The following is a 17,280-nucleotide window of genomic DNA, read 5'->3' on the forward strand; positions in this document are numbered from 1 at the left end:
AGTTGGACTGCTTTAATGAATAAAATGCTGCTCCTAATACAAAATCCAGACCAGTTCTTCCCAAACTCAACCTTAATTAAATTCAGTACTTAAAATATTTGCAGGCACACAGATAAACAGTATAAAGCTAAATTGTTGTTAGTTGCGAAGTTGTGACCGACCCATCGTGGCCCCATGGACAATGTTCCTCCAGGTCTTCCTGTCCTCTACCATTCTCTGGAGTCCATTTAAGCTCACACCTACTGCTTCAGTGACTCTATCCAGCCACCTCATTCTTTGTCATCCCCTTCTTCTTTTGCCCTCAATCTTTCCCAGCATAAGGCTCTTCTCCAGTGAGTCCTTCCTTCACATTAGGTGGCCAAAATATTTGAGTTTCATCTTCAGGACCTGGCCTTCTAAAGAGCAGTCAGGGTTGATCTCCTTTAGGACTGACTGGTTTGATCGTCTTGCAGTCCAAGGGACTCGCAGGAGTCTTCTCCAGCACCATAGTTTAAAGACCTCAATTCTTTGGCACTCAGCCTTTCTTATGGTCCAACTTTCACAGCCATACATTGCAACTGGGAAAACCATAGCCTTGATTATACACACTTTTGTTGGCAGGGTGATGTCTCTGCTTTTTAGTATGCTGTCTAAATTTGCCATAGCTTTCCTCCCCATGATCAGGTGTTTTTTAATTTCTTGGCTGCAGTTCCCATCCGCGGTGATCTTGGAGCCCAGGAAAATAAAATCTGACACTACCTCCATTTCTTCCCCATCTATTTGCCAGGAATTGAAAAGGCCGGATGCCATGATCTTAGTTTTCTTAATGTTGAGTTTCAAATAAAGCTAAATATATTAATTCAAACAAGTAATAAAGATGTATCTTAAAACTACTGATCAAAATCACATAGTGCTTCAATATGTTTGGAAAATAATTTTAGTTTAGTTTGAGGTATACTAAATGTTGCATTTCCCAAAAGAGAAAGTTACTTGGGTAGAAGCGCATAATCTATGCCTCTCTTCCCCAGTCTAAGGTGTGACCCTCAAAAGCTCCTGCTGAATTATAAATTGTAATGTGACAGAAGTGGAAAATTACTAAATACATGTCAAGTAATCTGTTTTAACTCATCCTAAATAAATCAAATTTATTTAGTTTTTTAGCCTCGTCCTTATCTTTTGTTGCCCTGGTTTAGTAGAAATATACTGCTGTGGAAATGTGTCAGGATAGAAAGACTAAATTGCACAAGACAGTTGGAATTCTTGTACAGGTAGTTTTTTACTTACAATCACACTTGAGCCCAAAATTTCTGTTGTTAAGTGAGACATTTGGTAAGTGAGTTTTGCCCATTTTAGGATATTTTTGCCACATTTGTTAAGTGAATCACTGCAGTTGATAAGTTAGTAATTTGGTTGTTAAGTGAATCTGGCTTCCCCATTGACTTTGCTTGTCAGAGGGTCACAGAAAGGGATCATATGACCTTGGGATACAGCAATGGTCATAAGTGTGAACCAGTTGCCAAGCATCTGAATTTTGATCATGGGGATGCTGCAAAGGTTGTAACTATGAAAAACAGTCATATGTCACTATTTTTAATGCCATTGTAACTTTGAACGGTCACTAAACAATCTGCTGTAAGTTATTTTTCTAATGTAAATTGCAGGTCTGACTAGTGGAACGTAGGGCAATGGGAGGAACTTAATCTAAATGAGACATTTCATTAATTCCTAATTTTATATTAGAAAGCTAAGTTGCAAATTGTAGGTCATGTTTGCCTGTAAGAAAAATAGTAATGAGAGATATGTACTTTTTCTTTCCAATTCTTAAACATCAATATATAGGATTCATATCACATTGCTATTGCATGAAAAACAAAACATAAAGATGCAGCTACTGATTAGGTGATGTGATGGCTCAGCGGTTAAGACACTGGGCTTGCTGGTGAGATAGCTCAGGTTCAATATTCAAGTGCTGCACGATGAGGTTACTTGCCCCTGCTCCTGCCAGCCTATTAGTTCAAAAGCATACAAATGCGAATAAATAAAAAGGCTCCACTTTGATGGGGAGGTAACAGCAGTCCATGTTTCCAGTCTGCAGTGTGTTGTCATGCTGGTCACATGACCACGGAAATTTTTTTGGACAGCGCTGCCTAAATGGCCTTTAACTGGAGATGGGTACCACTCCGTAAAGTCAGCTATGACTAGCAGAGTAAAATCCACAAGGACTCGTTTACCTTACTTTTTACTGAACTAAAGTTTAGGGAGATTTTTTTTCTGTTAAGACAGAGATAATTTTATCTCTTCATTTGAGATCTTTCCTTAATAGGTCTTAATAGTCATCTGACAAAGAAGCAAGAATCATCTATAAATACAGATTTCTCTCCAAAGGTCAAGAATGCTGTTTTTTTCAAGTGAGACATACTATAAACATGTAATATGTCTCCATTCTCAAATTTATTTAGGCTAAAGAAAGTTATCAGAAAATAGATATCTAGGCTCCTAGATATTGAATATCAGATGAAAGAAACCTTCTCCTAGCATTTATGCAACTACAATCTAACAACTCCAGGTAGAAACCAGTTGATGACATCAACTATCCCCATTTCAACAAAGGTTTTTTTCTTGGGATTGAATAGCTTCCTTTCTATTTTTAAATAAGAGATTTGATTGCTGGTTTCCATACCTGGTTGAACCTGGCTTTGTGTTGATGTTTCAGTTGAATCAGCCTATCCTCCATGTACTATTACACTTTGCTTTCTATAACAATACTTGAAGAAAATTCAGTTTTCTTTTGTTGTTGCATATTCCAAGTCAGTCTGAGGATTAATTTACTTATATAAAATAAGAAAGACCTTGTGCTTAATAAGTTACAGAAAGTTATAAATGTGTGCAAACAACTTCTGATCTAGATAAGTAAGTGCCTTCATATTTGTTCTATCAATCTTTAGTCCTATATGAATAAATTAGCAATTATATCATTTATACATTTAACATTTATATTTTATATCATTAGATTGCACAGTACAATTTATTTTTACACTGTTACTATACTGCGGGTTAATACACTGAGGATAAAATTTTAAAATTCACTTAAAATTAATGTTTGTTTTTCTTATCTAATTTTAAATATTAGTTTTGATTCCTTACCTTAGTGTTAATACATGCAGTGAAGCATTATTTTACTTACCTAAGTATATTTTACTGACATGGCTGGATTTTATTATATTTTGTTAGCTATGTCCTTACCTACCTACAATCCCTATAAGACTAATAAGTTGTTAAGTGATATTAAAAGAGTTTTGAAAGGATGCAGTGGTGAGAACTTAGAATAATCATTGAATCCCACAAAGAATTTTAGGCCATTATACAGTATTTATTTCTAGAAAATATCTTACCACAAATTTTATCAGTCACTCACTCTACTGTAAAAACACATTGTGACAAGGCTGCCCTCTTATGTTCAGTGGGCTTATTTTGATTAAGACTCTGACCAGGTTCTTTGTGATAGTACTTTATTGGAAACCTGTTTTGTTTTGTTTACAATTTTCAGTCAATTTAATGAAAAAATAAACTCTGTTAAAAATTCAAAAGTTGGGGAGGGGGGACTTGGAAGGGTATGAGTTTTACCTCAGTCTGGGTTCCAGTCCATCGTTGATACTGGAGCATATTGTTTGTAAAGTGCTTGCTTCTACTGTTTTAGAACTAAATGTTTCTGTAAAGCCATTACAACATTGTTTTATCAGCATCCCTGAACCAAACATTATCCATTTACAAGATGTAAATGATACCCTGAATCCTAAAGAGAAGAAGTAAAGGGAACCTGATGGAACCGTAACATTTCTTGGGACAATGTAAAAGATTCCATTCCTATTTTTCATTAATATTCAAGAGGCTCTTCAACCCCCTGGAAAGGCAAAAAAGGGTGGGAACATCTACCCTTTATCTCTATTCATACTAGTTAGACCCCAGACAATGTGATAGATGTGTGATGTGTACATTTTTAATAATAAATATCCTGTTGCAGCAATTAATCTTTTTCCAGTTTATTTTTCTCCTTAAAGATTATACTACTTGTACTCCACGAGGTGTGTTAATTATTGCCTAATAGTCATAGCTTAAAGGATTAATATTTGTGTGATGGTACAAGATTGTTGCTATTAATTCACTGTTGCAAAAGCAATCTCAAATATATTGGTAGTTTTGTTGCTTTTAAGAGTACATCCTCAAAATAGATTCTGTCAGACAGAAACAACTTCAGAGTTCTGCAGTTCTGAAATCCCAAACTTGGTTGAAGAACAGTGAAGCATTCTGCAGTACTTGGCTTACTGATTTTAGAAGCATTGTGGTTCGATTTTTCCAACTGAGAGAACACTTGTTTCATTATTCCTCCTGATATTCAGGTCCCTATAAGGGGAAATCCTAGCATTTTATCAGCATTCCAAACAAAATGAACATGAAATTTGTCAGTTTGCCCCTTTTGTATAGTAGATCAGCCAAAATGCAAAGCATGGTCTTTTTGTTGTCTTGTACTTTTTCTTAAATGGAGTAGTTAAAAAATGGGATTTTAGTTCCTGCAAAATCTGCAGGGTGGGTCAGGGTGGATTCTCCTTGTTCTTAGAATTTCAAGTGAGCAATAGTTAAAAACAATCACAGATGGCTTTCAACATGCAATTGAGCATTGGGGAAATGAAAACAGTAATAATATAGATGTGTAACTTTCCTTGTTTGTGTATTGTGGTGCTTAGACTGGATTGCAAGAAATAATAAACCTTTCATTATATGCATAGTATTAAAATATGAATGTGTGTTTATAGGTGGCCTCCTGTATGCAGTTAATGGAAAGCCTTACCCTGGAGACAGGGAGCCAGTGCAAGCATTTGTGATGAACTTTTCAACTGGAGAAATCATTGACACTTTCATTCCACTTAGAAAGGTAACACATTGTGAAACTTGACTTGGTATTATTAAAAATGCATGAATGCTCTCTTTTTTTCTTTTCTAGATCTTGTGCACATTTCAAATTTCATTATGAAAAATCTCACCTAGGTACTTTTTAAAATAATGTTTTATGGAATTATTCCTCTAATTCATGTAATGGAATTCTCATATTAGACAATATCACTGAATAATATTTCAGTGCAACCTGATACTTAATCCTAAAATGTTTAACCTAACAATGCATGGGTTTTGATATTTCAGAAAAACTGTTTTGAATTATTTATTAAAAGAGTTCAACCAAAAAAATTAATATGCAAGACAAACTACTACAACACTATTTTAATAATAAAGTGGCAATAGACAATAAGAAATCAGCATATGTTTCCTCTTTAAAGATTTACATGAGCACTAAGTGGTCCATTGGACCATCAATTGTTGCATAAGATGCTTCCTTAAATGTAATGCACTGAAGACTGGATTACATCTAGAGTTCTAAGGACTTTGGATGTTCCTCAATGTGGGGGGGAGGGGAGAATAGTGAATTCAATAACTTTATTTTTCAAATTCTGAAAGCATGCTTAGTTGCTGAACGGGAAGCAGATGATTTTGCACTTTTTGGATTGCCCTTTTTATTTTGTAATTGAATTTTCTAAAACTAGAACAAAAGGATGGTAAATTTAAATTAATTAATGGAACAGCTTCATTAATCTGTATCTACCGATGATCAGCAAATTCCTGTGGCCAAAGAATGAAGAAACACTATTAGAAAAACTTTAAAGCAAGAATGCCAGCTGAGAAAAAAATATGTCCCAAGAGAGAAAAGCTATCTATATGGAATTCTGATTTCTGGATTCTAATAGTATATTGTAAACCTAACAGGGCATGCATGAATACATTTGGAAATTAGGGTTTTATATTCTGTTACTGGACTTGACTTGATTGCCTTATTGTTGATTTGAGTTTTATAGGTATGATTTACATGAAATACAGAATTAGAAATATGAAAATAAAGAATAGAAATTAATAGCCTCACCTTGATGCTTTGTAACAGTTCAAAGGCACGCATTGGTCCTCTTTGGATTTTTTTTTTTAATCTGCAAAATAATTCAAGAAAGAAAGAGGAAATGGTCTCCCAATATATTTCAGTGAACTCTCTCCATTTTCTACTTAGCTTTAACTATACTACATGCAATATCTGGCTCAGAGCTTATGCAGCACACAGTGGCTTATTGCCTCATATGGAAAGGCTTTTATTTAATTAGGCTACAGCCACAAAGAGATAGAGTACAGGCCAAGAAATAAATTTGATTTGTTAATGTAGGGAGAGAAGAGATATTTCACTGAGGGCAATACAGTAAATTGTAATAGTATTTTCTGTTATTTTCAGCTTGTCCGTAGTTGCCACTATGCATGTAGAATCAGCCTGCCATCAGATTAAAATTAATCAGTATTCTAGGTTTTTGTCTGCCTTGAAAACTTAAAACAAATGTCAAGTGCACTTGAATAAATTCAAATTTTTCCACCTATGAGTTTTTCTGATTATTGAGAATAGGAAACAAACAACACTGTTTAGTTAAAAAAAAAAAAAAGCAAACCCCACAAACATGTATCTTATTAAAAGAATGATGGTTTAGAAGTAATCTAGGAAATTTTGGAGAATGAAGACTCCCTGCAGTCTTTCATTTATAGTTACAAAGTATATTTTATTGTTTCCTCAATCACATCCCTGCTAAGAATCTTTCACAATTTATACAAATTATGATTAAAAGTTCAAACACTGTCAAATGCCTCTGCATTCATAATTCGTCCTCTTGAATTACTGAATAATTTCCAATGTCTTCCTTATTTTAATACGTTAGCTATTTACCTTCACAGAATTTTGAGATGCCACATGACATTGTTGCTTCCGAAGACAGACTGGTGTATATTGGCGATGCTCATGCCAACACGGTGTGGAAATTCACATCCACAGAAAGTAAGATATTGTTGCCTTAGATCATCAGCGCATTAATATTCCCATATAAAAAGATGATATTCTTAAAGCTACTGTGCATTATGTCTCAATGTATGTGGGGCAAGATTTTTGTAAAAAGGTTGTAATGCTATTTGATGGATTAACCAAAGATTTCTGTGCTCCTAAAGCTCTATTTTGTTAAGGTGTTTGTGAACTGATTTTTTCAGATGATTTTTAAAAAGTTATCATTGTTGTTCTATATATGCAGTCATGTTTTAACTATGTTTTTAAATTATGTATTCGTAATGTTTTAAACTGACCAGTTTTTTAGCTAATAAATAATTGTTTGTTTCCTGTATTTCTCAGAAGCCTCTTTAAAACTACTGTAAATTAAAATGTGGTTGATACACGGCTATTTTTTTCAGTAACTGTTGGTAAGAAATGTTGGTAAGGAAAAGTAATGCTCTGAACCATCAGAGCTAGACTAACTGAGGGTCTAAACTTGTAATGAAATCCAAACAAGACCAATGGGGATTGTTACTTTTGCTCTTTTAGAGATTCACCAAGATGATTTGCAATATTAAATGCTGTGTTGCCATGTGTGGCTTTATGATCTTGTTAAAGAGAGCTCTTCATCCCAGGTTGTTCCTTAGCATCTGGCATGCAATGTCCATTGACAGGCCAACTGAGAATCGTAGTCACTCTGCTGTGCAAATGGTTTGATTTTCATTTTCCTGTGCCATTTTCACATCTTGTTAACCTAAATAAGTTGTACCCACTGGAATATTTTGCTGTCATTTGGTCATTGAAGTTGGCACTTGTTCTTGGCTGAAAGTGTCTCTATCAGTATCTTTCTGCTTAAAGTCATCAAGGAATAATTCTACTGTAGGTATTTTTTTTTCATTTTATATTTTTAAAAAGCATAATAAAACAACAAGGTGAAGAAATTTGAAAGTAGAAATAGGTAAGAATGAAAGAACTGTAAGGATTCCCAGATCACAATTTTTGTGATTGTTATAAATCATCTGCCAACCTATTACACGCCAAGAATAAATGTTTTGTGCTGACATTTTGGTTTATGTTTCTGATTTCCTGGGTAGAAAACCTTTCATTATTTATTCTGAAAGAAATGTACTACTTACTATATACTACTTATAGTATAACCCCTGCTATTCTAGAGCTGCTTGCATTCTTATACTTGCAACATCAATTATGTATCACAACTGGTGACCATTACTGGTTCAATGAATCATAGACATCACAGTGTGTCAAAAGCAATTTCTGTGTTTCAGAAATGGAGCATCGGTCTGTTAAAAAAGCTGGGATTGAAATACAGGAAATAAAAGGTTGGTCTTTTTTTCTGCCATTTAGGCTTAGGGGAACGTGCTGATTCTGTGTTGGAATGTGCAAAGTGCTTCAGCTTAAAACATTCTGACCACAAAGAAGCTGCTCTGATTTCCATGATTTTGTGTTTTGAGAGTTTAGTTTCAAGATTGGAACAAAACACAAGCATGAAATGGAACTTATTTGTTACGAAGGAATTGCTTTGAGTGTTGCAATTGTTCTGAGCACTATGGTCAGCAATTGTTTTCTAACTTATGCATGAATGCTCTTTGAAGATATCCATCCCCAAAGCATCAAGAATGTTTTGTACTTTCTAGTTTGCGAGCAACGCCCTAAGTGGTCCATATCGCCCTGAAGTAGAACTCAGAGCAATAGAAACAGTTGGCGTGTGGCTGTGTAGTTTGAAGACTGGTTGTCCCAGCCTTTCCATTGTTATTTTCCAACAATCAGGGTGGATTGGGTTTGATCTTACAGCCTACACAATTCTTGGGATTGGCTTGCAAAACTCAGAGCCAGCAAAAGCCTCAACACACAACACAGGAATTCCCTTCTAAAATATGCAATTATGCAATCTCTACTGAATTTGGAAGAGAGAAGTTTGGCTTGGAAACACTATATCTGAGAAGACAATGGTGTATTAATTGACAACAAATTGAACCGAGCCAGCAGTAGGAGACAGCTGCATGAAGGGTGAGTGCAGTTCTGGGCTAGAAGAAGAAGAAACGTCTATAAGAAACGTCATGTCTAAGATGTTTGACGTTATTATTCTGCCATTCTCAGTTTTACTGAGACTAAAGCAAGAGTATTCTGTGTTGATTCTGGGTGCCACATTTCCAGAAGGATATTGACTAAATAGAGAGAGATTAAATGAGGTCAAGGAAAATAAAACAGGAACTTAGGGTCCTGCACTGAAGAACAGATTGAAGGAATTTAGAAAGTTCCTCCTGGAGAAAAAAAAATGACCAAATGGAAGAATAATGTTCAGGTAGATTAAAGGAAGTTACAGGAAGGATCATCAATAATTATTTTCTAAAACTACAGAATTTAGGGCTAGAATTAATAGCAGTTACTTACATTTCATTTAAGTATAAGAAAAACAACTTCCTGATGGTTAGACCTATATAAAATGGAAGAGTATAACTGTAGAGATTGTAGATTCTCTATTTTGGGAGATATTAAAGAGTCTGTACAGCTATCTCTCATTGGTAGTCTAATTGGGTTTCCTATATATTGCTGAGGATTAGACTAGAATTATCCTTGCAAAATGACATTCTTTGATTATATAGATGCTTGTCTGGAAAATACTTGTGCATATGAAATAAAGGGATATAGCTTGACATGTACAAGTTTTGTTAAATATTAAATTGTATGATCAGCTTCTTTAGGCAATGACTTACAACCATTGATAGGAACTAAGTGTCCTTGGTCCAAAAATTGTGACAGTAGCAGAATGGAATGTGATGAATTATAAGGAGGAAGAACATTAAGAGAATAATACTTTTATTTCTAAAATCCTTATAAAGTTTGTTTTAATATTGTATTATTTATAGTTCTTTGAAAAATAGCTGCAAAAATATGATTTGGCCACTGGAAAAAATCTAGTATAAAGTAACAACAGTATTTTATACTGTTAGGTAGCCTTAAAAACAAAATTTGTACAGAATCGTGTGGGTAAATATTCATCCTCTTTCTCTTCCATCTGTTTTGGGCCACAAACGTATAGGATTCAAAATCACGAATTGCTGCCTATAGAACTGTAGAACTCACCATATATACAGATTGTTGAAGAACACGCTTTATAAATTGCTTGTGAGGATAAATAAGCAGTGTTTCATTTTATTCACAAAAAATGGATTTTAACAAGTAAAGTTCTTCCTGTTTAGCGAGCCTTGATTACAAATCCATCATGTATCTTACGAAAGACAATTATAGAAATTTCCAGTAATTACATAAGGCACGTAAGAGGAATTGCAAACAATTGATTGCACTGTCAATAATTTTGACTTTCTGTTAGGAAGTTATCATACTTGCCCTCTTCAAGTATCTAAAAACTGGTATTTAAAAGTGGCAATATGTGTTCTGAAATGAACTGTTATATTGTAGCAGATTCTGCCTGGATCAAAAGAGTTAATCTGTGTTTAATCTTTTCTTCTCTCCAAAAAAAGCAGAGGCAATTATAGAAGGCATACTGACAAAGAAACCCACATCAAAAGAATTTTTAAGGAAAGAAGAAAGGCATCAAGTTGTCCAGCAGGCTAGCAGTTCTGTTTCTTTTGTTCTTATTACAACACTTCTAATTATTCCAGTAGTTGTCCTCTTGGCAATTGCCATGTTTATTTGGTGGAGAAAGACAAGAATCTATGGAGGTAATTAATTGGTGTTTAACCTGGTAACAAGCACTTTTGATATCAAAGCCTTTATAACACAGAAGAACTTCGGAAGTGTTTATTTTCCACTGCCGCAGCATAATCAATTTCTGATCATGTTAACCGGCTTCAAAAAACATACATCATGGGATCTTTGTCCTGAGAAATCAGGATGTATTGTAATGTTCTTGTTTCATTCAGTTCAGTTTTCAATTAGGATGAATGTTCTTGTGGTTTCTGGGATGAGATAATACTTTGAGTTTATAGCATTGCTTATTACGAAAGGGAAATTATAAGTCTACTGAATAAAAAGGATTGTTGAAATGGTCTTGCTGCTTTGTTTAGCTTTTCTTGAATAAGACAGAGTGGAAACACCCATTCCTTCGGATGTTGCTCCTGTATTCTTTAGAATCTATTCTGGCATTGATTCTCTCTGAGCCAGCCAAAGACAGCTACTTTTCATTTTAACCTCTCGTAAAACAATGCTTGCAATGCTCCAAAATTATAGCAGCAGTTAACTTGGAGCAGTGTGCTCTAAAAATACACACAGCAGCATCAAAGGTAAAGGCAAACTGTTAAAATCTGTTCCCTAGCCAACTCTATAAATGTGCTGATCCAATTATTAAGCATTATTTTCAGAAAATAATTGCATTTGTGGACAAATGCCTCTTTAAACTCCGTACTAGTTCGTTAAGCAAAGACAGCTTCAGGGATGAAAGCACATAAAATGTCTAATCCCCTCCTCTCGTCACCTTTATTAGGCCACAAATGCCTTTTCTTCCTATGTTCTCCTGTAGTCCACCAAACCCCATTCATTGTTGTCAAAATTCACCATCAGAGTTTATCTCCAAATTTAACCTGAGATGTTATTTTTGAAGCTTTGAATTTCAGATTTGGATGGGTGATTAGTACCAGAAACACACACTTTTAATGCTCAATTTTTTGTGTGTATTTCTGCTCCAAAACATTTATTTTATTTTATTTTATTTTATTTCCAATTTATATACTGCCCTTCTCCCTGAGGACTCAGGGCAGTGTACAGCCAGAATTAAGAACATGAAATACAAATATTAAAAACAATTAATATATATATATAAATTTGGCCCAAAAATTAAAAATCACAAACCAATTAAAACATTTAAAAATTCTTCTTAAACCAGCCCGGCTTGCTGGAAAAAGTGGGTTTTAAGGGCCCAGCGGAAGGCACTGAGGTCTTGGATTCTCCTTATCTCTGGGGGCAACTGATTCTATGTATATATATGTTACCCTTGAACTGAAAATGATCGCCCCCAATTGAACATACAAAATCTTTTGAGTATTACTATAAGTGTAATTTTTATGAGGAAAGCCATACTTTATGCAAGAAACATTTTGTAACTAAGAGAGACCTTACGAGCTTGGATTCACAAATGCTACATGCAGTTTTCTCGCCAAGTATAAGATTTTTCAGGAAAAAAATATTTTTAAGTATCTGAAGTCATATGAAAGGTTATTAAGTTTTTAAGAGAGTTTGAATTCTATATTACAAAAAACAACTTAGTTTTGCTACATTTAAAAGGCTATGTGTTTGTGTGTGAGAGAGAAAGAAAAGACAAATATTAATTATCAATTAACAATTAACTGGTGTCTATTATAAAATAATAATTTTATGTTATTAAATAATTAAATAAATAATTATTAAATAATTATTTTATATTACACTGAGTGGTGGCTCAGTGGCTAAGATGCTGAGTTGGCGATCGAAAGGTCGGTAGCTCAGCGGTTCGAATCCCTAGTGCTGTGTAATGGGGTGAGCTCCCGTTACTTATCCAACCTAGCAGTTCGAAAACACGTAAAAAATGCAAGTAGAAAAATAGGCACCACCTTTGGTGGGAAGGTAACAGCGTTCCATAAACCTTTGGCGTTTAGTCATGCCGGCCACATGACCACAGAGACAGCGCTGGCTCTTTGGCTTTGAAACAGAGATGAGCACCGCCCCCTAGAATCAGGGATGACTAGCACATATGTGCAAGGGGGACTTTTACCTTTATTATAAAAAGAAATTAAAACAATTTATATTGTTTCAACTTCTTAGTTTGACTTTGACATTTTTCAGGAACATCAGAAAAAGTATCAGTCAGACAAGGTGGTTTTATGTTTAGCCTGAGAAGTAAAATATAGTTCAAGGAATCAGTGACAGTCTAAAATCATTTGTAAATCACAGCCTTAATGGTAATACTCTTGTTTTCTTTCTCTTCCATGTTTTGCTTCATGTAATTTCAATTGATAATTCTAGCTTCTAATTTACATATGTCTCTCAATTTTATAGCTGATGCTGATCATAAACTTGATTCAAGCTCAGGTAGAATTCTGGGCAGATTTAGAGGTAAGTGCAATAAAAGAATTAGTGTTGCCTTTCTAAAAGTTAAATGTTATTTTCCTTGCATGTTCTCTTGTATGCGTTGTCTTTCCTCTGATAATGAATCCAGCAGTTACTCATGATGAGAAAGCTATAAGATGTTGGTGAGTCATCTACTTATATACCAGACAAAGCCTTTGGGAACTGATGATTTCTTAGAGGAACACAGGCAAAGCAAATAATAGGACTAAGAAATTGATTCCCCCCCCCCCGACTTGCCCTTTATCTAAAATGAAGAAAAATATTGGCTGTAGTAGTTTCTGTCAACCTAAATTCTAAATATCTCTGAGCTAATTTTAAGCAAGGAGGGGCAAAAGGTTTATGGGGAGAGTGGGTAGAAAGCAAAACCTATTACACCTCGAAGTCCAAACTCTGCTTTGTGCCTGTGTCATGTCTCACTTGAAAGGAAATAGAAAAAGGTACATATTGCCTTTGGTTGAAAGATCAGAGGACAGTTCTACTTTTTAAGGTGTTTAAAAGTTCTACTTTTAAGGTGTTCCTTGATGTTGACCAGAAGGAGCTGATAAGCTAACAAAGTTGAAACCTGAAAAATCAGAATAATAATGTATAGTAACTAATATGTCTTTTTGTAAGACGTCCAGATTATATTGTTGTTGTTGTTAGTTGCGAAGTCGTGTCCGGCCCATTGCGACCCCATGGACAATGTTCCTCCAGGACTTCCTGTCCTCTACCATCCTTTGGAGTCCATTTAAGCTCACACCTACTGCTTCAGTGACTCCGTCCAGCCATCTCATTCTCTGTCGTCCCATACTTCTTTTGCCTTCAATCTTTCCCAGCATTAGGCTCTTATCCAGTGAGTCCTTCCTTCTCATTAGATGGCCAAAGTATTTGCGCCCAGAATTACCCTGTGGTAAGATGGGCAGCCAATATGTTCAGTAATAAATAAAAAATGTCTGAAAGATAACATGAACCATGTCTTAAAGTTGATTTCCATTGCAGGAAAAGGCAGCGGAGGCCTCAATCTGGGGAATTTCTTTGCAAGCCGGGCAGGTTACAGTCGAAAAGGGTTTGACAGACTTAGTACCGAAGGGAGTGACCAGGAAAAAGAAGAGGATGCCACAGATTCAGAAGAGGAAGAACCTGTCCCTCAGCCTCCAGCGATACCTTCATCTTCTTCCTGAAACTGGCCTTTAATTGCTACATGGTCTGAGTCTACAAAGATTGCCAGATTTAGCACGTTTTAAGATTTTACGTATTTAATTGTAAATTGTACTAGTCCTTTGTGAGGCTGTACACAGATTTAATTTTGTTTTTGTTCTTCCGTTCCCTCCCCTTTTGCTTCAGTTCAGTTTTGGAGTGTGAACATTTCCTATCAGTGCCATTGTTTTATGTGAACCTTTTAATAAAGCAGGGCAATCCCATTTTAATTGCAGTAATGCTTTAAAATAATATTACTCATTTCAATTAGGGACCGTCTCTATATTTGTAAATAAGTCCCAGTCTCAGCTTTAAGAATACCTTTGGTTTTCAGTTTTTCTTTGGTGCCTTTTCACTTTTGATGCCCTTAATCTATCACAGAAAAGAGAGAATACAGTGCCACAATGAAACAGAGCCACTAAATCTCCTATTTTTTAAAGAAATATCACAAGTATTCTATTACTTTAAGGGAAAGATTTTAAAAAGTCTCTATTTATAATTGGATCCTTTTTTTCCTCCTCCTTCTTCTTGCTCAGACTTTGTGTGTTTCCAGGATGTCTTATTTTTAGATGGCTATACTGTTAGAACACTATTTTCAGAAGCTGAATGTAACTTGTGTAATAAAGTGTTCGCAGAGCATCAGCTGTCAAAGTGGAATTTTTGTATTTGGGGTGAAGGGGAAATGCCTTTGGAGACAGCCCAGTTAAAAAAAACCATCAATCCCCAAAGAAGGTGCAAAACAGTTTTTTAAAAAACACAGCAACTGAAAAGATGACTCAAATGTTATTTTGTATGAAAGAAGATATTTTGTTAAGGAGTGGTTTTTTTAAAAAAGAGAAAAAAAAAACAAATTAAAAAGTTAAAAGTCCATTACCTGTATAAATTCATGTTGTAGGGAGGTGGTTTTTTTTAAATAAAAAAAAAAAATCCGGCCTGTATATCCTTCCTCCAGGGCAGATAACAAAATAAAACATTGCTGGAACAGGAAATGTGTGTCAACTTGCAGAAGAACTGTTTTTGTTCCCGTATTGTTCTTCAGTTATACCATAGAGATCACATATGATTATCGTGTCAGCTTGTTTTTAAATTTGGCATTTTAAAGCACTTTAGAATGCTCAAAATATTTAATTGATATATATTCTAATAGTTCAGACAGCAACCAATATTGTTCATTTGCATATGGATTAAATATCAAAAAGGGAATTTGTGGCAAATATACTATTTGAAGTAGGGCTTCCTGATTTGGTCATTAAAGTTTAGGCAGGTCTATTTGGAAGCAAGTCTCACTATGTGTGGAAATAATATTTTTGTCAAACAGTCCCAGTTTCCTTCACTACTGAAAAAAATATGGGTGCATTGATACATGATTAATATACCCATATTATGTATGAGTATCATACATAGGCTATATGCTTCTACATAATAGAGTTTGAGAACTAGAACAGTGATATGATCAAAGAAGAAAGCCCATATTAAGCCTGCATCTGAAGATATTCAAAGATTTCCATCAGTGTTGTGACAATGATTACAAAGTAGTGTTATGTTTGCCAAGTCACATAAATGCTTGCATGGAAAGAGATTTCAATAGTAGTAATACAACCTAAAAAAGAAGGAAAAGCATAGCAAACATTAAAAAGGTATATTTATCTTCAAAAAAAGAAAGAAAGAAAAGAAAAATATTCCTGAGGTTACAATTGTGTTGAAAAAGAGCAAATTAAATCAAGGAAACAGTTTGGAATGGGTGTACTTCCAACCTACTTCCCTATTCTTCAATATGCTTCCTTTTAGCTTCTTTGGCTTAGGAACCCGAAGGCCCCTTTCTATGGTGGTGGTTTCATCTAATCTCCAGTGATAGTTCTACATCAGGGGTCCTAACCCTCGGTCCGTGCACTGGCACCAGTCCGTGGCATGTCAGAAACTGGTCCGGGCAAACAAGCGAAGGCCTATCCATGGGAAGCAGGCAGCAGGCAAAACCACACACCCTCGGATCCATGGAAAAACCATTCTCCACAGAACTGGTCCCTGGTATCCAAAAGGTTGGGGGCCACTGTCCTACATCCATCTTATAGGACAAGCTCCATTGCATATTCCACACCAGGTTTCTCTGAGAGACACTGGTAGACTCTTCTTTTGTATTTCACAATCTTAAGAAATAAAGTTAAATATTTAAAAATCCTCTTCTTTTTCAAGAAATTCTGGCCACATCTGTTTTAACAAGGGGTCCCATGCAAAATTTCTTCAAAATTCTTCAAAAGGCCTAATTCTGAAACCTTTCTATTTTTACTGAGGGTTGTATTACTATCAATTTACTTTTAAGAGCAGCCATATAAAGCTTAAAAATATATTGTTTGAAAAATGATGATTTCTCATAGAAAGGGATAACAATGATTATTCGTGATGTTTGAAAATAAGTTTCTTGAAGCCATTCAAACAAAGGTGGAATCAAAATTTATTGATAAAATTGTAACAAAAGAGATTTGTTGATTGTTATTTTGTATCTTTGTAAAACCAACATTATGCAAAGAGAAAAATTGGAAAGAGAAAGTAAATAAGTTCTTTGGAGTGGAGGAGAAAATATGCAGAATATTAGAATTGTCTCAGCCATTTTCCCACCTCTTTTTTTCTGAATCTTAAAGTCTATACTACTTTCACAAATGTTTAGCTTATTTGGCCATTCTGCATACTTTTAGCAAAAGCCAAATAAATGTCATTTATTTTGTCCCCACATGAGTAATGCTGTGCAAGATATTGCAATAGTATATTAACTCTTCACACATACACACTCCCAAAAAAGAAAATAAATGTCAAATTATGCACAACAAAGCACCTTTAGCTAGAATTTTAGTGACAAATAGGAAAAGTAGAGTCATCAGGCCAGAACAAGAGGAAGAGCCTTGTCAGCAGTGGAGATTGCTATAGAAAGGGAGTTATAGCTGCAGTAAACCAAGTAATGCATTGTTTACACACTGCTGAAGTGTAACACTTTTCATCCTCTCTAATATTGGAGTTATGAAACCTGATCAGATTCTACTAATAGGCTGATAGATACAATAGAGTTTGCAATTAACTAGGATCCCACCCTTTATCCACAAGAGTAGATAAGGCCCAAGGCACCACAGACACGCATGCCAACCTAAGCATCATGC

At 35.0% G+C, this 17,280-nt stretch overlaps 1 protein-coding gene across 15 annotated transcripts in view; it reads left to right on the forward strand.

Annotated features, from left to right (window-relative positions):
* PAM (peptidylglycine alpha-amidating monooxygenase) overlaps positions 1-14,773 on the forward strand; it is a 153,788-nt gene extending 139,015 nt beyond the window's left edge. For 10 of the 15 annotated variants that reach the window (XM_034432709.3, XM_034432704.3, XM_034432706.3 and 7 more), the window contains 6 exons: positions 4,791-4,909; positions 6,790-6,889; positions 8,161-8,214; positions 10,378-10,578; positions 12,887-12,943; positions 13,937-14,773. In XM_034432709.3, coding sequence (XP_034288600.1) covers positions 4,791-4,909; positions 6,790-6,889; positions 8,161-8,214; positions 10,378-10,578; positions 12,887-12,943; positions 13,937-14,118 — 713 coding nt within the window. In that variant the 3' untranslated portion in view covers positions 14,119-14,773. The remainder of the gene's footprint in view (positions 1-4,790; positions 4,910-6,789; positions 6,890-8,160; positions 8,215-10,377; positions 10,579-12,886; positions 12,944-13,936) is intronic. The other 5 variants (XM_034432708.3, XM_087885924.1, XM_087885923.1 and 2 more) reach the window with 1 other exon arrangement.
* The last annotated feature ends 2,507 nt before the right edge of the window (positions 14,774-17,280 follow it).

This window comes from Pantherophis guttatus, chromosome 2, assembly GCF_059756535.1.
Source record: "Pantherophis guttatus breed Tessera chromosome 2, ASM5975653v1, whole genome shotgun sequence".
Classification (NCBI taxonomy): Eukaryota; Metazoa; Chordata; class Lepidosauria; order Squamata; family Colubridae; genus Pantherophis; species Pantherophis guttatus.